Source organism: Ursus arctos, unplaced genomic scaffold (assembly GCF_023065955.2).
Source record: "Ursus arctos isolate Adak ecotype North America unplaced genomic scaffold, UrsArc2.0 scaffold_17, whole genome shotgun sequence".
In the NCBI taxonomy this organism is placed as follows: domain Eukaryota; kingdom Metazoa; phylum Chordata; class Mammalia; order Carnivora; family Ursidae; genus Ursus; species Ursus arctos.
This window is the reverse complement of record NW_026622841.1, coordinates 34,939,460-34,965,574: the sequence shown is the minus strand read 5'-3', so window position 1 is coordinate 34,965,574 and position 26,115 is coordinate 34,939,460. Positions and strand designations below refer to the sequence as shown.

The 26,115-nt window shown below is 44.9% G+C and overlaps 1 protein-coding gene across 1 annotated transcript in view; it reads left to right on the top strand.

Moving 5' to 3' along the window:
- FHOD3 (formin homology 2 domain containing 3) overlaps positions 1–26,115 on the top strand; it is a 450,577-nt gene that overhangs the window by 183,117 nt on the left and 241,345 nt on the right. The window contains 2 exon segments of the mRNA XM_044382961.3: positions 9,853–9,920; positions 16,880–16,985. Of these exon segments, the coding sequence (XP_044238896.1) occupies positions 9,853–9,920; positions 16,880–16,985 (174 nt within the window).

The window sequence follows — 26,115 nt, the reverse complement described above, 5'->3', positions numbered from 1 at the left end:
GATACCGGCAGTGAGCCTCCTAGAACCCTGTGTCATTAGAGTCCTTCCTGCTTGAAATCCCTCTGGCACCCTCTGTCACTGCCCGAGAGAGACATGGAGTTGAAACTTCATGGCGTGGCAGTGTGAGACCCTGACCGCGAGGACTCCGCAGTGTCCCTGGCCTCATGCCGTCACCGCCGCAACCTACCTGCCCAGGTGCCAGCCACGCTGAGGTGGTTGGTGTTCTTTGAACCCGGTGCCTCCCTTGGCAGCGTCCAGGCTGTACACCTGGTCCTTTCTCGTCCTCGGGTTCCCCTCTGCACCGCACTTCTCGCTGTGGTTTTTACTTACCCTCAAAATTTGTTCCGTATCACCTCTTCTGGATCTCTGCTCCCCAGCCTCAGGCGCCCAGGTGTCACCTGTCCTTCCTTGGTGGCCCCTTAGTGTTGCCATCACCTTCTCACATAGCTTGGGCATTACTTGGGGGCACGTCTGTCTCCCTCACTCAACTCTGGATGGCTGAGACGGTCTTCCTTCACATCTGCTTAGTAGAGAATCAGTCAGCGATTAGCATAAGGATTATAAGACAGAAATACTGAAACCGATTATACTCCAAGGGACTTTGGGTTTAAATACAGTGGTCTGTAGCAGTCTTCTCTCTCAGGACTCACGACCTCGCCATCATTCACATGTAGCCTCTTCATCCTCAGGCTGAAAGGGCTGCCTCCTGATGAATGGGGGGCGGGGGTACCCTCATGAATCCCTACTCCCCACCATCCCCCAGGTACTTTTCAGAGCCCACCTCCAGAACACAAGCCCTTGCTTTTGTACATGTGTGATTTGTCTCTGAATTAACATGGTGACATGAATGTTCTGGTTAGGATGTGAGCGGGTTTCAGTGGCCCACTTCATTTTTATTGTATGAACAGAACATAACAGCCAGTTTGCATTTCTGCTAGCCATTTTCAGTCACTCTCCCCCACTTCTTCGGGCCCGTGATTCCAGCGCTAGGGTCTTAGTTTCTTTACCTGTAAACTGAAGATGCTGAGTTCCACCAGGCTGCTCACCCGTGGTCCGTGGAATGGTCTGGAGGCCCACAGGAAGTACCCATACCGTCTGATGTGAACATTTGTGATGACCTGTATATAATTTATAAGTGAAACCATGACTCTAAAGCACTTAATTAAACATTGTTGGGAAGAGTGATTTTTTAAAACCGACCAAGTGGTTTTTTCACTGCAAAATTTTCTACTGGGCCACTTTGGTGGATGTCTTTAAAATATCAACATGTCCTAACGAAGCAACAGTTGCAGGTTGAAGTGGGTTGTACTTGCTGGTCATCAGTGTGTCAGTGGCTCATTCAAATTCATGGGGAGAATGTCCAGAGTGGAATCCCTTTGACTCGGTGCTGACAGGAGCCTGGGACTGCAGAGTTCCCGGCTGGGGGGCGGAGCATCACCTAAGCCTGGCCAGCGATTTCTGCCCCATCTCAGAGCTGTTCTTCACCAGCTCTCTGATGGGTGAGTGTAAAGAGCGAACAGCACGCACTAATGCCTGGCAAAGGACGAGCTCACGTCTCCCTGCTCCATCTGAAAAATCATGACGGCTGCATTCTCTGTAGCCAGTGCCAACAGATTTTTAAATGTAGGTGTGGACACTTTGTGAATAAATCTCTGTGTGATGTCTCTTGTGGCAGCCCGAGGGTTAAAGGAAAGTTATGGCCTCCTCTGTGCAGAGGGGGGTCTCCAGGGTCCCGGTCCAAGTATTCGCACAGAGTGCTTGCTTCGTGTGTCGGGCGGTTGGTGAGAGAAGGATGTGCTGAAATTATTAGCCTTGAAGTCAGTGATTTTTATGGGTCTGAAGCATGAAGTTCTGGATGTATCTTTCATTCTCCCACTGCCTCGGCACGCTCACAGATGCCCTGGGTTCCTCCCATCCACGTTTTTCACTAAATGTAAATTGGTTCTAATTTTCCCACCGTTTCATTCTAATGTTCAGGTCTGCTTTCCCCACCCAAGGTTTTCATCACTGTGCTCTTGGCTGAGCAGGAAACACAGGACTGCTGAGGCTGTGCCTTTCGGCGCTCGTGTGGGCGGGCCATGTGGGTTTCCTTCCCGAGGACGGAACAGGAATGGTCCTGAATGGCCTTTAATTAGTTTGCCCTCTGCTCATCATTATAAGCTGGTTTAAAGTGTAATACTTTCATTGTATCTCTTAGGAACGTGTTTCATTTTAAAAGGCAAGAACCATGGAAAGAAAAGATGGGGGCAGTTATAAAGACTTTAACAAATGATGTTCTCGTTCTGTCTCCTTTCCCCACCAAATGCAGGCTCCTAATGACCTTTCAGCCAAAGGCTAGTGCTGTACATAGGACTGCGCCCTCGGTAGATTCAGTTTGGAAGGAGGTTCGAGGATACATTCATACGTTCACTTACTGGCCAACCACAGGCTGTGCTTGACCTTAATAGGAATGAATGCATAACCCCCCCCCCCCCCATAGCTCCCCACAGCTGTTGGGACAAGCACTGCATCTTCCCTGGGACTTTCTGCCACCTGAGCTCTCGAGAGCTACTGTCCCACCCTTGGGGCTGTGCTGGTGGGAGGCAGGCTTCTCTTTGCATACCTCCCACCTGGCCATCTCCAGGCTTTGGGAGAATGGCAAATCTTCTGGACTCCAACCTGAGCCCAGCCCTGCCCTTTACTCGTAGGAATCAGCTTTGGGTTGAGATGCTGTGGGGTTTTTTTTGATATTTGCCAGGAAGGGGCCCACATTTCACATCTTGGTCACGTAGGCATCTTACTCCCCGGTGCTCTGAATTAGGGCTTTACATGGAGCCTGGTGTGGCAGGATCTGTCTTCTCGTTCACCATCCCCCGGTAGAGGCTGCATGCTCCTTGGCATGTGTTTACAATGTAGGTGGACAAAGAGGAAAAGGGAGAGCCTTTGTGAGTTCCTTTGCATACGGGAGAAGCCTCTGGAGCTGCCCTCTTGCTGGCACAGGGTGGGCTTTGGGCCTCTCTCCCTGCTCTACATTTGGCGGCGTCTTTCTTCTGCATTGCCTGAGTTTCAGGCAGTAGGGACATATGGAATTCCCTCCCTTGGGACTCGGGACCCATGAGAACAGTCTGCAGTGTATTGGGTATATTTGGAGAATCAGAGGACCCCCATGCTCTACTTCGTCACCCACAGGCTGAAGCCCAAGGTGCACCTGGATCTGCACACATGAGGACCCACACAGAGAGCAGAGGCTGCGGATACTGAGGGCAGAACAAGGGAGCCCCATGGGGCTCAGTCGTCCTTCCCTAAGGAAGTCTTGCATGCGCTCATGTAACCCAGGACTGCGAATCACACCTGAGCTCTGCATAGATGGGCTGCTTCTAAAGGAGGAGTGATTGCTTTAATAGGGGATGCATCCAAGAGCCATGTCCGGTATCGCCTCAGGAAGCTGCCAGGCCAGCCCTATTCCTAGGGGAGTCCTTTATAGTCCCATCTAACCCGAAGGGGAGGCCTGCACAGCCGTGGTGAGTCTGACTTTCTGTATGGTGAGGCCTGGATGTGCTACAGATAGAACACTCTGTTTCCTGAACTCTGGAGCGTCCCCAGCACCGAAGGCTCCAGACCACCCCTCCCATGGCATGGTTAGCCCTGTGTCAAGGAAGCTGGGGCTTGGGCTGTGGGAAAGTGCTTCTCCTTTGGCCTGTGGGGGCTGCTCATGAACGACACCAAAGGCCATCAGTAGTCACTGGTTCGAGCATGACACCTGATGTGATGAAATGTCTGCGGGCTCCTCCTCTACCAGCAGGGACTGTGCTTCCCACAGTGACACATCATACCGGCAAACTATACTCATTTTAGTGCTCTTGATTGCGCTTTGCAGCAACTGCGTTTTTTACAGGTTGAAGTTTTATGGCAACCCTGCGTCAAGCAAGTCTATTAGTGCCATTTTTCCAAAAGCGTTTGCTGACTGTGTCCCTGTCATATTTTGGTAATTCTCACAATATTTCAAACTTCTTCATTATTATATTTGTCATGGTGATTTGCGATCAGAGATTACTACTCGCTGAAAGCTCAGGGGGTTAGCATTTTTTTAATCAATAAAGTATTTTTAAATGAAGATATGTGTACTGTTTTTTAGACATAATGCTATTGCACACTTACTAGATTACAGTATAGTGTCAACATAACTTTCATATGCGCTGGGAAACCAAAAATGCATTTGACTGGCATTGTTGTGATACTTTATTGCACTGGTCTGGAACCAAGCTTGGAATATCTCCAATGTATGCTTCTGTGTCATTTACAAACATGTTTGGTTCCTAATCCTTTTTTGTCCTCTAGGTGAACAGTGGTATCTCCTAAAATGTATGTGGAGAACCAACAGAACAGGTCAGGTTGGGTATAGACGCTATCAGTACCACTATGTTTAAAAAATAATAATTTTGTTTTAATTAAGTGCTGTGATTTCATTTTATACCATGATTTTGGTTCTTTAAGAAAGATAATGTCAATGCTCTTATCAAAAAATAGGGGCACCTGGGTGGCTCAGTCAGCTGAGTGTCCAACTCTTGCTTTCAGCTCAGGTCATGATCTCAGTGTCTTGAGATGAAGCCCCACGTTGCGCTCTGTGCTCAGTGGGGAGTCTGAGAGTCTCTCTCTCTCCCTCTGCCCTCTCCCCTGCCCCTGCGTGCACACTCTCTCTAAAATAAATAAATAAATCTTTAAAAAACTGAGTACTTTAGAGAAATGTCTCTTTGAATAAAAGTCATTTTAATTTCAACCACAATGGTGATAACTTCAGTGTTGCTTTCATATGTTACAGAGACCAATGCATGACATTCTAAAAAATGTCGATTGTGGAGGAAAAAAAGATTTATAGTACTTTGGGCGAGGATATCTTTGTCTATAAAAATGAAGCTTCACTGCTAATTGCTTTTATGAAGGGTTTAAAAAAAAAGAAAAAGCTACAACTTAACAGGTTTGAGACTGGAAAGATTCCTGATCTAGACATCACCTAGTGCTTTTAACAGATAGAATAAAAAACTTTGCCTTTTAAAGGACATTTAAGCTAAAATAGGTAATATTCTTAAATAGGAAAGCTGATCTTTTGAGTTTTGATAGTAAAAAACTACATTAAAATATGTGAATCTTTCTCTGAATTTTGTAGTGATAATTCTCTTACATGAAAGAATTATTTGGGAACATTACTATTTCGTTATTCAGCTTTGTTTAGAATAATTATTTAAATGAATAACTATAAACAGTCTTTAAATTAAGGACAATTGAAATAGTACTTTTCAAATGGAAATTATAGGGGCTCCTGGTGGCTCAGTCAGTTAATCCTCTGGCTCTTGGTTTTGGTTCAGGTCATGATCTCAGGGTCCTGAGATTGAGCCCCAAGTTGGCTTCTGTCCTAGGCATGGAGTCTGCTTAGGATTCTCTTTCCCTAGCTCTCTCAAAAAACATTTAAAAAAAAATAGAAATTTTGTTTTAATTAAAAGAGACTTGGCAAAAAAAGGAGGGGGAGAGTGTTTTGGCACCACTCAAAGATGTTTTTGGCATTTGTGCAAGGATGTTTCTCATCAAAGGGTAAGTGGCCCCATCAGGCCTCCCTGAGATCTTTTGTTTCAGTGTCACTGAAGAATCATTTGTGATGTCCTCCTAGAGGTTAAAAATATGATGAATGCATGTCCATTAAAAGCTAGTGTCAGACTGGATAAAAACAAGTTGCAACTATAACTACAAGAAACTATGCCATGCAAATACTAGCCAAAAGTGACCATATTAATATTAGAAATGTAGACTTTAAACAAGGAATATTGTCAGGGATGAAGAAAGACATCATATAGTGATAAAAGGTCAATTCACTTAGAAACCATAGCAATCCTAAATGTGAGTGCCCATAACAAGAGAAAGGCAAAGTGTACCTAAAGCAAATACTCATACAGGTGCAAGGAGAAATAGACAAATTCACTGTCATAGTTGGAAGTTTCAATACTCCTCTCATAGTGACCTACAGAAACTCATGAAAATATAGAAGACCTGAAAACACTACCACTCAGTTTGACCTAGTGGATATTTCTAGAACAGTCTACCTAGTAACAGCAGAATACATACTCTTTTCAAGTGTATATGAGATGTTCCATGATTAACCATATTCTGGGCGATAAAATAAACATTAATAAACTTAAAATGATGTATTAAAAAGATTATGTTCTCATCAGAAAGGAATGAAATTAGAAATTGATAACAGATATGTGGAAAATTCCCAAATATTTGGAAGTTAAACAGTATACTTCTAAATAAACCATAGGTCAAAAACAAAATCACAGGATTTATTCCCTTTTGAATTCAGCATTCACTCAGTTTTTGAATGAAAACGAAAACACAAGATAGCAAATTGTGCGAATGCAGCCAAAGCAGTGCTTGGGGAGATATTTGTAGCATTCAACACTTAGAAAAGAAGAAAGGTTTCTATCAATTGTTAAATTTCCACCTTAAGAAAGTAGGAAAAAAGAGCAAATTTAGCCAAAAGCAAGTGGAAGGAAGAAAATTATAAAGACAGGAAAGAAATGGGAAGAACAATGAAATCAAAAGCTGATTCTTTGAAAAGATAAATAAAATTGATGTATCGCTAGCCAGACTAAGTAGAGAAAAGGGATCACCAGTAACAGGGGTAAAAGAGGAGATTGCTAGAGTCAATAAAATGGTGATGGGGAATATTATGAACAACCCGATGCCCATGCACTTAACAACTTAGATGAATTGGAAAAATTCCTTGAAAGATGCAAATCATCAAAGCTCATTCAAGAAGAAATAATCAGATATAGCCCTATGTTAATTGAAGAAACTGAATTCATAGTTGATAAACCTTCCAATGTAGAGAACTCCTGCCCCAGATGGCTTCACTGAAGAATTCTGCCCAACATAAGGAATGTATAATACCAAGTGTACACAGACTTGTGCTGAAAGTAGAAGAGGAGGCAATACTCCCAACTCATGAGAATCAGTATTGCCACAACATCAATACCATGAAAAGGAAACAAAACCACAGATCAGGGTTCCTGGGTGGCACAGCGGTTAAGCGTCTGCCTTCGGCTCAGGGTGTAATCCCGGCGTTATGGGATCGAGCCCCACATCAGGCTCTTCCGCTATGAGCCTGCTTCTTCCTCTCCCACTCCCCCTGCTTGTGCTCCCTCTCTCACTGGCTGCCTCTATCTCTGTCGAATAAATAAAATCTTAAAAAAAAAACAACACAGATCAGTATTCCTCGTGAATATAGATGTAAAATATCCTCAACAATATGTTAAGTTATTCTCAGCTAAAAAACTGATTTTGAGTAGAATACGGAGTACAAAAACCTTAACAATCTGAACACAACCATAATTTTCATTCACATCAATAAGAAGCTAGGGCAGATCATCAATAACCAACTCTGTGATATTGTAAATTCACTTAAGACCTATTTCTGCTTGTCCTCTAGTGGCACATCTGCAAGAAAAGTCTGCAAGTCTTATTCCCTTATGAAGACATACTTGGAATTGACCCTCTCTTTCGATGCTCTTCCTGGGTAGGATAAATCTGCCCCTTTTCTTCAGGGCTTATATCCCCATGCTTGCATCTGATAGATTTATCTTTATTTATTAGAAGTGGTACTGGCAAAAATCAAAATTTCTATTCTTGGGATTTGAGCAGTCTGAGAGGTTAGCTGCCGAAACTGACCCAGGGGTGATGCAGTTCACTCCGTTTATTTATTGTGTGTTTTGTGGCCATGCACACACCTTAGAGGTCTGCTTGAAAGCTATCTGGGCCTCGTGTCTTAGGGTCTGTGATAAACAAGATGTTCATTTTAGGGAAGGCTGACTTCTCTGGAGTTTTCTCAGATGCTTGTTTTTAGGAAGGCGATGCCTTCTGTCTTAATCAAAACTCTCCATAATCAGTAAGCGATCGTGTCCTGCACGTTGTTTAGAGGTGGCGGATCCATAGCGGTCAAATAGCAAGAAGGCCTTGGGGTCCGACACCACCCCCTAGACCCCCAAACTGACACAATCTAGCCTCTGCCCCTTTCTGGGTGTTTTCGTAGGTTTTGAGTCTGGAGGAACCTGACCTGCCCAGTTTCCTAGAGGAGACCAGAGTGTCTGCAACACAGGGAGGGGGCCAGGGCTACATGACCAAGGGCTTGACGGGTCATGCAGAGGATTTTGGATTTCATTCTCAGTGCAGGCAGTGGTAACCATGAAGGGTTTAAATGGGAGAAGTAATATCATCAGGTGGTCATTTTGACCCACCCCTTCTGGCCTTGGTGTGGAGAGTTCATGGGAAGAGGGCAAGATGTCTGTAAGGAGGCCTTTGGGGGAAGCTACCGCCATGCAAAAGCTGAACCCCACATCCCCTACAGCCTTTTAAATCGAAGGTGGGAGCCTGTTCCCTTCCAGAGTTACTGTGTAAGCAGGCATATTCTTCTTATGACCAGACTTCTGCCAACTCTTATACACCTATGTGTTCCATGCCCTTCCACTCAAGTCTGTGACATAAGCAGAGAATGTGGGTCTGCGCATTGCCCCCCGTATGCTGGAATTGAAGCTCAGAGAGGCTGGCCTCCAGCATAATACTGCTTTTGACTGCTTTATTCTTTAACGTTTTAAATAATTTGGCATCACCCTGCATCATTTCAGTGTTTAACACAAAAACTATCTTCCTCTAAATCTATTGTTGCATGGTCTTATTTTGTAGACTGGGGATCCAAGACTTAGAAAGGTAAACTACTTTGTTCAAGGTCGTATAGCAAGTAGGTGGTGACACTGGCTTTGAAATGTAGGCTTTCTGACTGCTTAGTCTTTGCTCCACTCTTCACTACCTTCTGCCTACAACAGTTCCTGGCAGGTGCTCAGGAAATATGTGTTGGATGAGTTTTATTGGGTCAGTCTGGTACCTGATGTTAGGAACCTAACGTGACCCCTGAGTCACCTGGGTCAGGGCCAAGCTTGAGTTGTGTGAAGTTGAGCTGGGTCCGTGCTCCCAGGCATTCTACGTACCCTGGAATAACTGGTTTCTCCCTCCCTCCTGTGCCCTCAGCACTTTGTAGCTCTCCTCTGCTGGCTAACTAGTAATTTTGGCATATTCATTTGTCTCCCTACTACATTGTGACCCCTGGAGGATGGGTCCTAGGTCAAGGTCACCTCCTTATTCACTAGGCCTGGCCTAACTGGTACATGTTAAATGTGAGTAACAGAACACTGGGAGTTGTAGGGGTTGGCCTGGGTCTTGAGCCAGAGAAGACCAACACAGGGCTCCTTCATGTGCTTGCTTAGGGCCAGGCCCATCCTTGAACATGAGTGAGAGCCCAGGTAGACCCAGAGCTAAGGCTGTTTAGATGGCCATCACTAAGGAATCTAGTCCTTAAAGTCCCTGTGCTGCCCTTGGGTCTCTCAAGGTGACCATTAGATCCCAGGAGAAAAGGATGTGCCTCAAAGCGGAGCCCAGCTGCAGAAAGCATGGTGGTGCAGAGGCTGTGAGGCAAGGAAGGAGGGAGGTGGGAGGATGAGTTCCATCTCGGCTCTGTTAATTTTCTGGATATAGTTGGCCATCAAGTGCGATGGTCTACAAACAGCTGGGAGTCAAGTCTGGAGAGAGGGAGGGTGGGGGCTGAGGGTGCACATGGGGCCTTGTTCTCCACAACCCTCTCACCCTCTCTTCCGGCCACCTGTAGCAGCCCAGACTGTTCTCTGCACTGTCTGACATGAGGGCTGTATCTTTGAAGCATTCAGTCTACTCACCTCTCCAGTGGAAGTTCTGTTCATTGTTCACATGCTATGTTTTTACCATTCATTGAGTCAGTTTAATTAATTCTATATGTTATGTTTTTTTTTGTTTCAGAAAAACTGTACAACTCCAGTGGGCGAGATTTAAGAAGGGCCCTTTTCTCCCTGAAGCAGATATTTCAGGTAAAAAAGAAGAAAAAATGCTCTTAGGTCCTGTTTTTGCATTGCTTATGGAATTAGATACAGACATGTTTCTACTCTCACTGATTACAGGAAGAAAGGTTTCCTTGGATTAAAATGTCAATGAGGTCAACATCTCAGTTGAGAATATTTTTACAGCATCAAATATTTCAGACATTAAGAAGTAATGACAACTTTATCAAATCATGTTTTCCCATATTTACCTCAGACTTTTAAAAAGACAAACCTACCACAGTTATAATTGAGGTCACGTTTTCTCCCTCATTCCAACCATCCTCTCCCTACCCCAGGTCCCCTCTCAATTGATGGTCGTGCGCATGTGTGTTTCCGTGCTGATGGTGAAGAGTCCCCGACAGTATCTGTGTTTTTCTTCTGCTGACTCCAGATATGTTCTGCTGCATGTGTCATAGTCCAGCTTATTTACTACAGTGGGCTAGCGGTGGGCATGACTGACTGGTGTTGCTCGGAGTGTTCTAGTGTACGAATACAGCACAAGGGACCTTGTTCCTTCTTCTATTGGCAGGTGTTGGCTGTTGTATAAACCATGCTGCTAAGGACACATCCCTTGTGCACATGTGTGTGTCCCTTTTTCAGGGTCTGTTTTATCCTTTTCTCCTAAGCCTTCCCTCTATCCCTGCCCTGAGGAAGTCACGAGCCTAGGATGGGAGGGCAGACAAGCTCCAAGCCTCTCATGCGAGACTGCAGAGGGGAGAGAGAGAGCGAGCATGCCAGGGGAAGAGGAAGAGGCTGCTGCCTGGGCAGAATCAGGATGGAACTTGCAAGAACTGGTGTCTGTATAGGTTCGTTGTTCCTTCTGTAATGATTCTGGACTCTAGTGTATAGTCTACTTCTCTTCAATTCCTGTCTTATCCGTATTTTTAAAAAATTTTCGTTTCAGTGATAGTTCTAGTAGAGTGGCGGTCCCCCTCGTGGATGTCTTCCTGGGAGGGGATTGGCAAAAAGGCCAAAAATCCATCCCATCTGAACATTCTCATCCCACTGGTCCTTAAACTTGTTCAACCATGCCCTTCCCTTCTCCCCAAGCTGAGTCTCTTCTCAATGTTAGCATTTCTGGACATGAGTCCTCTTGGCTCTCCTGACAATTATGGTTGTGAACCTACTGTATCATTGCCCCTCATGATACCTTGAGGGTTGGGGTCTGCCTTGGTTCAGGCTGTTTGTTCTGGAAAAATCACAACAGCTGTCCTTGGGCACTGCCTGCTTTTGGTTCTCTCCATCTCAGTCTGTTCTTTAACTTCCTACCAGAGGGGTTTGAGGAAATCGTTCTCTTGCTGGTTCCATGGAGCCTTCTGGATTACATCTGAATTTCTCAGTATAACATGGAAGCCCTGTGGATTTGGCCTCTACTGCCCACTTCTCTGCCCTTGGCTGCATCCTAAATTCTACTCATGGTTGCATTCTGGGAGCAAGCCACACTCTTCTCTGCACCTTTGCCCCTGGACCTATTGCTTCTATGCCAGAATGTGTTGCCACCCCACATCTGCTCTCTGACCTCTCCTGGTATCCCCTCCTACTTTGGTCCCTCTCCCTAAGTGACTCCTCTTAGTCCCTTCAAATATCTCTGAAGTTCTCTGTGCTTCTCTCTAGTATAGAACTTAAGATACTACAGGCCACTTGTCTGAGTCTGGCTGTATGCGAGCTCCCTGGATTTCATCGCTGGGTCTTTGGAGCCCAGCGCATGTCTGGGGCTGCTTAAGCAATGAGTGAATGAACTAGGTGAGTTGGATAGTCTAGAAGATGCCTATGTCTTCAGTCTTTCCTGTTTCTGAGTAATTTCCATCTGTATTTCCCTGTTCCTTAGCTGAACAAAATAAAACTTGTTTACCTTCGATGACCTCCTTCTTTTTAACTCAGCTCCCCAGCTGCACTTGGGCTGGACTCTCATTGTGCCACCAGAGGGCCATGCTCCTGCCACTCCTCGCCCTAACCCAGAGTCCCTCAGCCTCTTGCTGTTTCTGTTCAGTTTTGACTTCTTCCAAAACCCGTGTTCACCTCATGGAGTGTCCAGCTGGTGGCCAAACTGACCAGGGAAGTGTTACTTATTCCAAGTGACTTTAAAACATTGTGGTTTGTGTACGTTGAGTAAATCTACTCTAAGAACAAAAAGAAACCACACACACAACCAACTATTTATAATCATCTTGTTGCTGCTGCTGGTGTTGTATTGCTATTCTGAGACTGGTGTGTGTGTTCTAACTTTGTCATTCTTAGAGTTCTTGAGGATTAGGATTCTTGGTGTGTGGGAGAAAGAAGATAGAAAGGTAGAAGAAGGGCACCTGGGTGACTCAGTCGGTTAAGCGTCTGCCTTTGGCTCATTTCACAATCCCAGGGTCCCGGGATTGAGCCCCAAATTGGGCTCCCTGCTCAGCTGCTTCTCTCACTCCCTCTGCCTGCTGCTCCCCCTGCTTCTGCACACTCTCTCTCTGTATATATATCAAGTAAATAAAAATCCTTTTAAAAAAAGGTAGAAGAGGTTAAGTTAAAAACTCTGTGTTCCTGAATTTATTTTTAAAAAGATTTTATTTATTTAAGACAGAATGAATGAAATCATATGGTATTTGTCTTTTTCACTTAGAATTCTATCCTCTAGGTCCATCCATGTTGCTGTAAATGGCAAGGTCTCATTCTTTTTTATGGCTGAGTAATACTTCACTGTGTGTGTGTGTGTGTGTGTGTGTGTGTGTACACGCTGCATCTTTTTTATTCGTCAGTGGATGGACACATGGGTTGCTTCCATATCTTCACTATTGTAAATAATGCTTCAATAAACATGGAGTGTATATATCTTTTGTAATTAGTATTTTCATTTTCTTTGGGTAAATACCCCATAGTGGAATTACTGGATCATATAGTAATTCTATTTTTAATTTTTTGAGGAACCTCCCTACTGTTTTCCACAGTGGCTATACAAATTTGCATTTCTACTCACAGTGCATGAGGGTTCCTTTTTCTCCACATCCTCACCAACCCTTGTTATTTACAACTTATGTTTTTGAGTTTAGCTGGTCTGACAGGTGTAAGGTGCTAACTCATTATAGTTTTAATTTGCATTTCCCTGATGATGAATGATGTTGAGCATCTTTTCATGTGTCCGTTGGCCATCTGGATGTTTCCTTTGGAAAAATGTCTATTTAGGTCCTCAGCTCTGAATTGGATTATTTGTTTTTTTGGTGTTGAGTTGTATATGTTCTTTATATATTTTGAAAATTAACCCCTTATTGGGTATATCATTTGCAAATATCTTCTCCAGTTAGTAGGTTGCCTTTTTGGTTTCCTTCACCGCGCAAAACCTTTTTATTTTGGTGTAGCTGCAATAGTTTAATTTTGCTTTTGTTTCCCTTGCCTTAGGAAATGTCTAGAAAAATGTTTCTAGGGCTGGTGTCAAAATAATGACTGCCTATGTTTTCTTCTAGCAGTTTTACAATTGCAGCAAAAATCATAAGTTTTCTCTGTGAACTTGAGGATAATCAAATAGTAGTTGAGGGGGGAAGTATTGTTTGTCATAATCTTGTAGCTTATAAGTAAGGAGGAGTAATAGAATTAAAGTATCACAGTTTTGCAACTCTAAGCGAAGGGATCTAGGCATTGAGCATCAAGACTTGCTGACATGGTGGAAAGGAGATACAGCCAGATTGTATGTGGCTCCCCATGGCAATTCACGTTACCATTGACGATGTGGTCAAGCCAACAAATCAACCCTGGATCTCATCATGCCTCCATATGCAGTAAGCAATTTATAAATGATCTAGGACAGAGGTGCATGTTAATCTACAGCCCACTGGTGCAGTCAACAGAATCCAGCCTGTAGGCTACTCTACAGGACAAATGACCCAGTTTCTTTAACACATACATTTAAAGGGGAAAAAAGTGAATTAAAAGACCTTTAAATCCACATGTGGATCTTACTTGGATCCTGGTACAAAATGTAGAAAAACAAAAAAACACACAAAAACACACACAACACAAAACTGTATTTATGAAGCAGTTGGAATTTTGTTCACTGATTGGACATTTAAGAATAAAGTATTAGTTTTTTATTATGAGTACATAATTTTAAAAAGAGTTTCTGTATTTTGGAGATGGATATTGGAGTATTTATGGATTAAATGATGTGATGTCTGGAATTCGCTTCAAATTAATATGGCAGCAGACAAATTAATATGGGGTGATAGAAGAAACAGGATTGGTATGAATTGATTGGCACCTGGGGTTCACTAAATTGTTCTGTCTTCTTTTGTATATGGTTAAAGTTTTCCAAGGTGAAAAAATTTAAAAATAAACATGTTTGGGGTTTTTGTTGCACATTCCTTCACCGAGTTCTTTTTCTGTAGTGTTAAATCTGAATTCTCAGGGATGTTGTTGCTCCCATGTATTCATCAAACTGGTATTTTTGAGCAGCCTTTGCTGGCATTATGTAGGCAAGGAAGAAGGTGCTTGCTACCAGCAGTGTATAATCTGTTTGTGAGACCACACACGCGGGCACCGAACAGCTCAAACCAGGGCAGGCATCATTGGGTGTTGAATGGATTACACAGGCTGCAAGCTGTCTGGGGCTTGGATCGCCTTCTCCCACACCCACAGTCTGCATTTTCATCATCTTGTGTTTTCTACATGCAGGGGTTCTTTCTGGAAAACTTAGAACATAAGGGTGTAAAATACAAAGTCCTTGGTCTTTTGCATTGAGTTGAATATTCCTTGACTAATAGACATTAAAAAAAAAAAACCACAGGTTAAAGTATGGCTAGTGTAGAAAATTCTGAAATGCAGGGATCATCTCTAATCAGTTGGTGTGAACATTTTGATTTCATTCTAGTCGGAAACCAATGTTTTCAAAATCATTTATTAGTGCCTAAGTATTTCAGGATACGTGTTCAAAATCTCAGCCATTGCCAATTTGTAAGACATTCTCCACAATTTATTATCCACAAATGTCTATTACTTAAGTGCCTTATCTACATATGTACATAAATTTTAGTTATGGTTCTGAATTTTTATAAACACTGTCTCCCCTGTCCATGTTTTTTCCAAATGCCTTTGCCGGGCAGCCAACTCTCTGCTGTATTAATATTAGTGATTAGCTTGAGTGGTTTCTTGAGAGCTTGTTCTCACTTTTTCACCATGAAGTCATGTGTGAATCTAGTTTTAGTTAAAGTAATAAACATTTGTTACATGCTTGGAAAAACTTTCTGACTAGACATGAGCTCATCTAAATGTTCACTTTTCACATATGCTGGTGGAAAAGGATATGGATGGAGGGAGAATTATTTTTATTTCCTTTATACATATGAGTGTAAAGTAATTTTCCAAAAACTCATGATATTGTCCCATTTTCTCTTCCAAAGCCATGATTATCTTAAAGTCTGAGTTAACACAGCTGTCTTTCATTACCTTCAGGGCACAAGCATCAGTCCCCCCTCCCCCCAGTGCCCTCTGAACGTTGAGAGTGTTTTCTTGGTTCAAAGGGGGAGCCTTCGCCTGGCCTGCCCACATCTAAGCTCAAGTCCTCCATCCATATAATTGGAAAATGCCATAAAATCAAAATGAGGGGCTGATTTCACAGAGGGACAGGAGAATTACGCTCGTTTGTCTAAATTATTTTTTTCTTTTTTGGAAATAAACTATGGTTGCTGACCATTTCTATAATAATAACCCCTCATTATTCCATTAAGCTTTCTACTATTTACATCACTGAGGGTTTTTTTTCTTTCTCTGTTGTTATAATTGAAGATGAATATTCCAGTCTTAGGCTAGCTGCATTTGAGACCAGGCACTGTTCAATTGAGGAAATCTCCTGAAATAGTAGTGGAAAAATCCCTCTCATAGAGCTCTGTAGAACTTGGTACTCCAGAAAATGATGGGGCTGGCTGGACAGAGGTGATCTCAGCCAAAGTTTTGCATCTTTATCTGTAAAGAGAAGGTAGGCTTATGTCAGTGGTCCTTGAACTGGCTGCCCTTTAGGATTTCCTGGGGAATTTAAGAACAGAGCCAGAGCCCCAACCCTAAAAATTCTGATTAAATCTGGGTAGGGTCCTGCTTTCTACTCCTTTTTAAAGCTCCCCGGATAGTCCTAATGTGAAGGAGTCAGGGCTGGGAACCATCCTGAGCACCTCTGAGTCACCTGGAGGATGCGTTAAGACCCATTGCTGAGCCTCAGGGTGGAGTTTCCGAGGTAGTCAGTTGGGGTATTTGCATTTCTATCAAGTGCCCAGGTGACGCTCATGCCGCCTGTGAGTCTGGACACCGCTCTTTGAGAACCACCGCTAAATTAGATGGTCCCTGAGATTCCTTCCACGTCCTGTCTTCTGTGACCTGAGTCTGCTGGCTTGCCAGAGTGGCCCCTTTGCGGGGTCAGGTGGCTGCCCCCAACGCACAGCCCGTTGTGCGCTCTGCTTCCCGGCTTGCCCTGCGAGCAGGAGCTCCTGGGAGCTAGAGCAACTGCTTCCTCACCGAGATACCATTTGCAAGACCCTTGTAACCACTGAACTTAAGGACTGTCTTTTGGAACACACGAGTGGCTTTGAATCCTGCACTTGATGGTCTGTGCTGCAATCGAACATTTCCTGTTGCTAAAAGCCAGCAAGCTTCATGTGGCCAGTCCCTGGGGACCTGTGAGGGCACGGAGCCTGGTGATTTTTGAAGAATGAATAACAGAACACTGTAAATATTCCTGACAGGGGATTCATTTGCTTTATCTTTATTAGATTGCCCAGAAGGCAATAATTGGTTTTGGCAACCAACAATGTGAAGACTGGTTGTAAAATTCCTCTGGCAACGGTTCTAGATGCCTCATTTGAATAGAGCAGAACAGTCTTGAGAGGGTCAGTCTGGCTTCAAAGGCTCGTCTATAGTTTTAACAGTATGGATGGAGGAAGGACTAGGACAGTATTTGAAGTCTTTTTTTCTCCCTCCTTTCCTGCCAGGATGACAAGGATTTGGTGCACGAATTTGTGGTGGCTGAAGGTCTGACGTGTTTGATCAAGGTGGGAGCTGAGGCAGACCAGAATTATCAGAACTACATTCTGAGGGGTAAGTTATGACATCCCTGCTGCAAGGCGGGGCCTGGCATCGCCTTCAGGAACTTCAATACTGAGACGTTTATTTTACTTTTATTTTATTTTTAGTTTTTTTTTTTTTTAACATTTCTCTTTTTTATTATGTTCAATTAGCCAACATATAGTACACTATTAGTTTTTGATGTAGTGTTCAGCGATTCATTAGTTGCGTACAACACCCAGTGCTCATCACCACACATGCCCTACTTAATACCCATCCCCCTGTTACCACATCCCCCCCCTTCTATAACCCTCAGTTTGTTTCCCGGAGTCCACAGTCCATACCAGGAGTTTTTTAGAAGACCTGGATTACAGAGTAAGGTGATAAAGACGCTCTAGAGCAAAAGCTGACGCTTACCTCAAGTTTTATCACTTCCTAGTAACTGGTTAGTGACTGAGCTAACTTGGCTGATTTTTACCTCACATCTCCTCCTGGTTATTAAGAAAAACCTACTTCACATTAAATTTTTGACACTCTCTTTCATTTGGTAAGGCAAAGACCACACTAAGAGGGCCTGCATTTCAGCAGGAAGTCGCCCCAAACCAAAGAGGCCAATTTATTTCCTGGGAAAAAATTTTTTTCCCAACTTGGGTTGTTACTGGGAGCGCTTGTCAGAAGCTCACATTCCCCACTGGGTCCTCGTGTTTCTGACTCAGTAGGTTTGGGGTGGGTCCAGAGCTGACACTTTAAAGAATGATTCTGAAAGCTATCGGTATAACTCCCTCCCTCCCTCCCTCCCTCCCTCCCTCCCTCCCTCCCTCCCTCCCTCCTTCCTTTTTTGTCAGGTGAGGCATGTGCTGAGTTTGAAGCACTGATCATTGTTCCAGTTCATAAAGTTAATGCTCTTTGGTTAAAGTATTTTTGTCCACCTTCATATAAATAATTTTATTTGATCCTATAAAAATGTGACCAGGGAGAGCAGGAATTATTAGGCTGGACTCTAAGAAATGACTGCTATCAAGTTCTGACCTACGAAAAGAGAGCTTAAATGTAGTTCAACCTTATCTCCATTTTGCAATGGGAGGGTTTGAGCCTCGAAGACCTGGAGCAGCTGTCTAATGGAGTCCGTTTCTCTAGGGCAGGGTCAAGTAGGGGCTGTGCACAGACCCCGTGGCCCACGTCTCATCCAGGTCTTGTTCCCTCATCACCATGTATACCTGCAACCCCACAGTGCCATCTTCCGTGTTCACAAAAGGGGAGAAAGAGTGCTTTTCCCTTTCCCTTGGGTGAGGGACAAGTATGTGACATGAGATTTACTCTCGGATGACCCGGATGACCGTGGTTAGCCCTGAATGGGGCAGCATGTTCCTGTCGTACTTCACCCTGAGAAGGCGCCTCCTGTTGTGCTTTACTCATCACAGCCAACTGAGGCTGGCCCTCTTGGACCGTGGCCCTGCGGAGCCAGGGCAGCAAAGAGCAAGAGAGAAAACTCAGGGCTCCTGGGGAAAAAAAACAAAAAACAAAAAAAAACTGTATTTTTGAGTCGGTGCTGTTTCTGTTCTTGATAAATCCAAATGTGTGCGTGAGAGAGCGTTCCTCAGCCTCCTGCTTCTGCTCCACAGCGTTCAGGAGGCTGGGGAGTCGTCGTCTCCTTTTGCCCACCTTCCATCTTTTTCTGGGTGTGTGGTCGATCCTCATTACAAGTTGTCAGAGGTGGCTTAAGGATGAATTTGATGAGTTCTATCCCCACTGTAATGAAAATCTGGAAGCTTCTACGGGGTGTGTAGACAGATGAATCCTACAGTGTGTCCTGCTGTTCCCTCCCAATGAGGCTGTCTTTGTGTTTGAAGAGATTCTCATCCTTAGCTTTCCTTTCACACGGGTCCAACACCTAGAACAGTGGAGGGCACTGAGATAAGGGTGAGGGAAACTCCTCTAGTTTACTTTCTACCTGGCTTAGGGATGTTTATAAGTCGAACCACTTGGAAGGAAAGAAACCTAAAATTACCTAATTTTGAATAGTGGGTCCACATGGTATGGTTTGTTGTTGTTGTTATTTTTAAAGCATAGACACACACCTCTCTGTCGAATTAATATTATACCCATCTACATGTTTATCTTTCTTCTTCTGACCCTTATCTAGGAGCGAATATGTATGTTTTTATAGTGTAACGCCAGGGTGACCTACATGCAAGCCTGGGTTGAGGGGGTGGCTCTGCTAGCTGCGATCAGCCCTTACCAGGAAGGTCACATTTTTTTAAAAAAGATTTATTTATGAAAGGGATTGGAGGGACAGCATGAGGGTAGGGGCAGAGGGGAAGGGAGAGAGAGAATCTCAAGCAGACGCCCCACTGAGTGTGGACCTCAATGCAGGGCTCAATCCCAGGACCCCAAGATCATGAACTGAAATCAAGAGCCAGCTGCTCAACCAACTGAGCCACCCAGGCGCCCCAGGAAGGCCACATTTTTGTCAGAAGCCCCTCACAGACCTCTCTCATAGGTTGGAACTGGGCCATCTGTAGTTGTAGGGGAGGCTGGCAGACCATTTGGCTTCCTGGACTCTAACCATATTCTGATGAATATGGTTTCTGGTCTCTGCCACATAGCTGGAGTTAGCAGGAAAGAGCTCAGCCCTGCTGAGAAAGCTCTGTCTAGTGAGCAGCCCTGTGGTGGCACAGGAGGAGGGAGTGAGGGCCTCCCTGCCACGGAGGAAATCGTGTCGGGGCAGAGTAACCTCAGTGGCTGCACGTGGCCCCAGATGGTGAGCTGTGCGAATTGCGCTTCCTGGTGGGGAAAGATGGTACTGATGCAGAACACCTCAGCGGGGCTCTACCTCAGTGCTTCTCGTGACACTGGCAATGGTTGGTTGGTTGATTGATTTTATTTGTAATTTTTTGGCAATGGTTTATTAATTTGCAGTTTGCAGTAGCAGGAAGGTGCCAAAGTCAGTTACCAAATGTTTAAGAATCAGAATGCCCAAGCATGGGGCACCTGGGTGGCTCAGTCGTTAAACGTCTGCCTTCGGCCCAGGGCGTGATCCCAGGGTTCTGGGATCGAACCCCGCATCAGGCTTCTCCGCTGGGATCCTGCTTCTTCCTCTCCCACTCCCCCTGCTTGTGTTCCCTCTCTCGCTGGCTGTCTCTCTCTCTCAAATAAATAAATAAAATCTTAAAAAAAAAAAAATGCCCAAGCACAATGAGGGGAGAGTCCTGTCGGCCTCCTGCTGCTTCTCTGTGTGACGAAAGACCCTTGCTGCAGACACCCATTTCTTACACAGAAGCAGGCTCTGTGTTTTCATTGCCACCGCCAGGGCCTTGCTTTCAGACTTTTCCTTTCCAGTCGTGTTCGTCTACTGAAGGCCAGAGGCTCACCGTGGGGAATGAGCAAGTGCTCGCTCCCGTTCAGGTTACTAGGAGATGTTCTGTTTTCCAGAACGGGCGTGCCTGCCCCACCTCCGCTAAACCTCAGAAGCCTCGGTGTGAGCAGGGCCCGGTGTGCAAACCTCAGCACATTGTGATGTATCTGACCAGAGCCCGTGCCAGGAAGATACCTTCTGAGGGATGTAAATGACAGATTTCTCGGGGTGTGACTTTTGTGTTTTTATATAAGGAAACTATCATTTTTCCTAGCCCGCATGTTGAGTCACCCCTTCCTGACTTTGAAGAACTTCTCTTGTAGGCTTTTTTAGGTTGTGATCAGCTGCTGGCAGCCACCAGACATTCGCCATCAAGGACAACCTTTGAACTGCGTCTTTGTTCAACCTCGTTTCAACCATATTACCCTGGGTGAGAGATGGTGAGGCCAGATGCAGATCTGGAGAGAGGCTGCAGAGAGTGTGATGGTTTTGTAACTCACGGTTCCCTGGGGAGAACCCAGCGTGCCCCCCAGAGGCCACTCAGGAGAAGCATGGAGGTCAGTCATGAGGCAGAGGAAGAGGGCCAGCACCTTTGTTGTAGTTTCCATGGGGGGAAGCTGGCGGGGTGGGGTAAGTAGACTTAGGATGGGCTGGTGTATTTGAATAATTTCTGTGGGTTTTGGGCGGTTAGGGTAGAAGTATCATGGCATAGAGTGTGAGAGCCCGACGTGGCTGGTGGCTGGGGGTGTGCACTTGAGCTGCTGGAGAAGAGCTGACCGACCTCTACCCCTTGCCTCAGAACTGCATGGAGAAGCAGACATGTGAAAAGCAATATTACAGTCCTTGAAGTGGGTTGGTTGTCAAACTGCTCTTGGGGAGAGAGTGCCCTTCATGAAATTACCTTAGGAGCTCTGCTCCGTGGGACCACGTGTGAGTCCCCCAGATCCAAAGGAAACAAGAGCATTTGGAGAACCCAGTGCTTTCCACATCTGCTTTTAGAACTCGATTAATTTATCTTTATTTTTGTGCTCAGCCGTCTGTCAGCCTTTTTTTTTTTTTTTTCCTTAAGGCCCAGGAATTTGTTGCTTTTAGTAGAGGATGTATCTGCTGAGAGGTCAAGATAGGTTTTGAGTGATGGTGTTAGCCACGTGCTCTCCAAAAATGTGAGCCGGCTGCTGGGAAGAGGTCTAAATGCACAACATGCAGAAATAATATTTATCTGACTTATTTTTCTTGGATGGTTTTAGCTAATGATGTAAAGTTTTTTGTGATAGCCAGTATTTAATATAAGTCTCCTGTGGAATTTTGTTCCTCCCAATTATTCTTATTAAAGTAGGACCTAGAATGGTATATTCCTGGGAACTCTGTGCACACATACTGAGCCTTCACTGTGGGCCCCGTCAGGCCCTGGGGATGTGACGATGAAACCAGCAGGCCCTGGTGAGGCTTTCTGGAAGGTGCTGTGCATGGGCCACTTTGCATGCTGTGTCTCCCACGCCTTATATATTTTAAGAGTGTATATAGGTGATCTGCTTCGGGGCTGGGGGTGGGGGAAGAGAAAGAGATGAGTAGAATCAGTGGGACCAGCTGCCTTTTCTGGCTGTACTTCAAGGGAAGCTGCCTCTTAGGGCTAGTCTTACATGGAGAAATTTGATTTGATCATTTCACCTGAAGCAAAGTCCCCATTAATCATAAAATACCTCCATCATTATCAGAGCTGGGTAAGGTTTTAGAACTACTGTAGCTCAGCCCTTTCACTGCAGATATTTTATTTGTCCCTATAATGCATGTTAAAAATGGTTTAATGCCTGTCAACATTTAAAAATTGGAACATTTGACCTAAAAAAAAATATCCAGATTTCAGGTTTCTTCGGGGAAAACCGGAACCAGAGAATTTCAGTGCCTCGGCAAATATCATTTAACTATATTCCAGTCTGGGGGAAAAAATGCCTTCCATGTTAGGGGATCTCTTAATGAGGTTCAAGACTCCTGGCCAGGAGGTTTTCATCGGCATCGGCGTCACCAGGAACAGACACGCTATAGACAGCATGGAAAGAGATTTGTGATCTTAGGTGGTACAAAATGATCAAATGGTGTTTAAACCAAAATCCTCCATACTGGAAAAACTTAGAAGTTTGTGTTTTGCCATTTCTAAACAAAGGAGGAGGATAGACGTTTGGCTCAGACAGCAGATGGGGAGTGTAGGGAGGGGCCCATACTGGACCCAGGGTGGTGGGGATGGGAGCAGAAGTGGGGAGCTGCTCAATTCCTGAACCAAGCTCAAGTCCTTGGCGACTGTGTTTTCTTCTGAATATCCGGCCTCTCTATCCCCTTACGCTGGTCCTGGGGTGCCCAGACCTTTCTTGGAGGAAACTTCATCTCCTGAGATGAGCGTGTCAGAGTGCTCAGTCAGGACTTCAGGGATCCGTCATGGCGGCCGCATGGGCAGGCTTTGATGCGCATGACACAAGTGCACACGTGTCGGGGGGGGGGGTCTGTCACCCGCTCCTGGGGGGTGAAGCCAGTGTCAGTGATGGAGCTCTTCTGCACTTAATGTCCCTCTCGTGCTTGGTCTGTGTGACAGGGACTGCTGGCACAGATGGGCAGCCCATGAGGCCAAACTCAACTGGCAAGTGTTTTATTTGCCCAGAAGAGTATGTTAAACCTTTTCTGAGTAGTGGTGAATATTTCAAAATTGGGAGATCTGGACATAAAACTATGGATTTCTGACTTCTTTTGAAAAACTGTAAGCTCAAGCCAACACGGGGTCCTCATTGCTGCATGGCTGTCATTCGCTAGAGTAGAAGCAGCTGTTCCCTTGACATGGGGCACGTGGGCTCTGTTTACCTCCATTTCCACCGCTTCTTTTTTGTGTTGCTCCTGGGTGGTTCCACCTATTTCGTGGCCTCTGTGCCCTGTAGGCATGTAAGTTAGAAATCTCTGACTGATGACATCATAGACGGTGAAACTAGGAGTACAATGAGATAAAGCGGAAGAGTCTAGCTCTGTCACAGCAGGGCATAAGTTGTGATGTAGTTGCTACTTTGTGAACTTGGATCTCAAGTCTAACATGAGTAGTGTTTTTATTGTACCCCACCCTGGCATTTCTCAATAGGTGTGAAGCTCAGCACTGTCCTCTGCCTTCTCCCCCACCCAAGCCCTTACATGGGTATTATCTAGGGAGAGAAATTGTGTCACCACCCAGATAGTGGCATCCTCCAGTCCGAATGGCCACGCTTGGGAAACTGAGGCCGAGAGTAGGTAGAGTGGCTGACTGAGGCCAGAGCACACTGACAAGAAGACTCCCATTGGAAATTTGCTGCATTGGTTGCACTTGTAACGTGACAAAAGCCAGGCTTTCCTCTCCATCCCAAATCATGTGCCTTGGGCTCCACTGCAGAAAGTCCTTACTGTCCACTTATCAAAGGGGGGGGGGGTCCAGGTGTGTGCCCGAGATGAGAATGTCAGAGTGTCAAGGCTAGCAGATTAGAGGCAATCTCAGATGGACGTGTCTGAAAAGAAAACAGAGTAAGACCGAGTGATGGTATACCTCTTTTTCTTCAAACAAATAGCCTTTTACAATTTTTATTGTGCAGTTTGTGAACACACTGTTGTATGGAAAGCAAACAGCATACAAAGGGGAAAAAAAGATAAAAATCACCCATAGTCCTATTACACAAAGATAAAAACCACTTCCTACCTGCACATGTTCATGTCTACTTCATGCATGCCTTTTACAAAAATGAAGTGTCCTCTAAGTATGCTGTCCATCTGTGTCAAGCCTGGGAGTGGCTTGAAAATATGGACCCTGGAAGCTGGCTTTGTGACATCTCTTAGACCTCAGTAGAGTTATTAAACTGCTTTCAACTGCAGTTTCCAGGGAGATGGTATCTACTTTATAGGAGTGTTGTGAATGTTCAAGGGCTCATAGAAAGGCCTAAATAAAGGATTAGATTGTAACTATGACAGTTATTATCAGTAATAATCAATGATATCAATGAGGTAACCACATATTGCAGGCTGAATTGTATACTTTCCTCAAATTCATATGCTGAAGTCCTAACTCCCAGGATCTCAGAAAATGGCTGTATTTGAAGATGGGTCCTTTAAAGAGGTACTTAAGCTGAGGTCATTAGGGTGGACCCTAATCCAGTATGGCTGGTGTCCTTATCAAAAGAGGGGACAAAGGCCTGTGCAGGGGGAGACCATGTGAAAACCCAGGGAGAATATAGGCATATACAAGCCAAGGAGAAAGGGCTCAGAAGGAACCAACCGTGTGGATATTTCAATCTTGGACTTGCAGCCTTCAAAACTGAGAAATTTCTGCTGCTTACACGCCTAGTCTGTGGTATTTGTTACAGCAGCCTGAGCAGACTGATACACTTCCTAGCGCACAACCCTCTGGGGGTTACTTGTCTATTACCTAGGGTGAAAGTTCCGAGGATAGGGTTGTTGTGTTAGATGGTACATACATTTGTATCTTGCTTGGGATTGAATCATTGTCCTGAGAAAGGATGAGGGGATTGATGCTCCCACCTGAGTTCCTTTCTGTTCATTTGCTCCAGGCCTGGGGTGATCATTTTCTCTAACCCTAGTCACTCCTGGTGATCAGGACACCCTTATCACTACCAATGAATTATTATACTCCTTTCTAAAAAGTGGTTTGTAATTTTGGTTGTCACCATGTTAAATCTGTTGATTAATTTGGGAAGAATTGACATGGTTATTTGAAAGTTCAAAACTATTGCTTACATGCACTTCTGTGTCCCAGGCTTTTCAAGTGTATAACTCCTGTATGTGTTCATCTGACTCTTGTGGAGATATCTGTTCCCTTTGCCTTGGTTACAGAATTCTAGGTCTATTCCTCCTTGGTGTTTTTGTATTTATTTTTGTTGGTCTCGTTTTTGAATTGGGCCTTGATATTTACCATGTGATAGAGTGAGAATATTCTCTTGGGACCTTTTGTTGTTTACTTGCTCTGTAAATTGGGTTTTGGAGTGTTATCTCCGGAGAGGGTCTTTCTCATGCCACCCCTGCCCTTGTGTGTGTGCTGCTTTGAACAGGGAGCAATCTGTGTCTGGGCCCTGCATTCTTTATTTGTAGCAACTGCTTGGCGAAGACGGTGAGGGAGAGTTAGCTCCTCTCTCTCTGTGTGTTGACATGTTTGAATCTCTTCTTAGACTGGAGGCTGCCTGGCGGAGATTTGGTCTGTGGGTTCTGGCATTTGCCAGCCAGCTGGGGGAGGTGGGCCACTTGTAGTTGGAGGATGTGGTCTTATGTTTTGTTTGTTTCCTTTCTCCCCGTGTTGAAACCTTTGCTTTTGGCGTCTAAGGATCTCTGGGCCATGGCTGTGTCTGACCTCAGCCTGACCTTTCTGCTCACCCACTTGGCGTGCTGTTGGTGAGGTGGCCTACAGGTGGAAGCAGCCATATTGCTGAGAAATTGGGTCGGGAGGCAGGGAAACCACACCCTGTCCTGCTTGGGGAGGAAGGCTGAGTTCCTCTTGTGGCTGCTGTATATGGGACAGAAGTGCCACCCCAGGGGGCTTTGAGTGTCCCATCTGTGTCCCTTCTTGTCACCCTGCCACCACCACCCTTTATCAGGCCTGCACCCCCTTTAAAACAACAACAACAACAACAACTGAGAGAACAACTAAGAGCTACACTTCTGTCCTTCCACTTCCAGCCACTTTGGGCACAGAGGCCAAAAATGGGCTCACACTGGGGCAGTTCACATCTCTCCCTTGTCCTGCCCAGATCATGGGGTACCATGGGTTTGTTCAACTTTTCTCCATGACCGTCTACAACA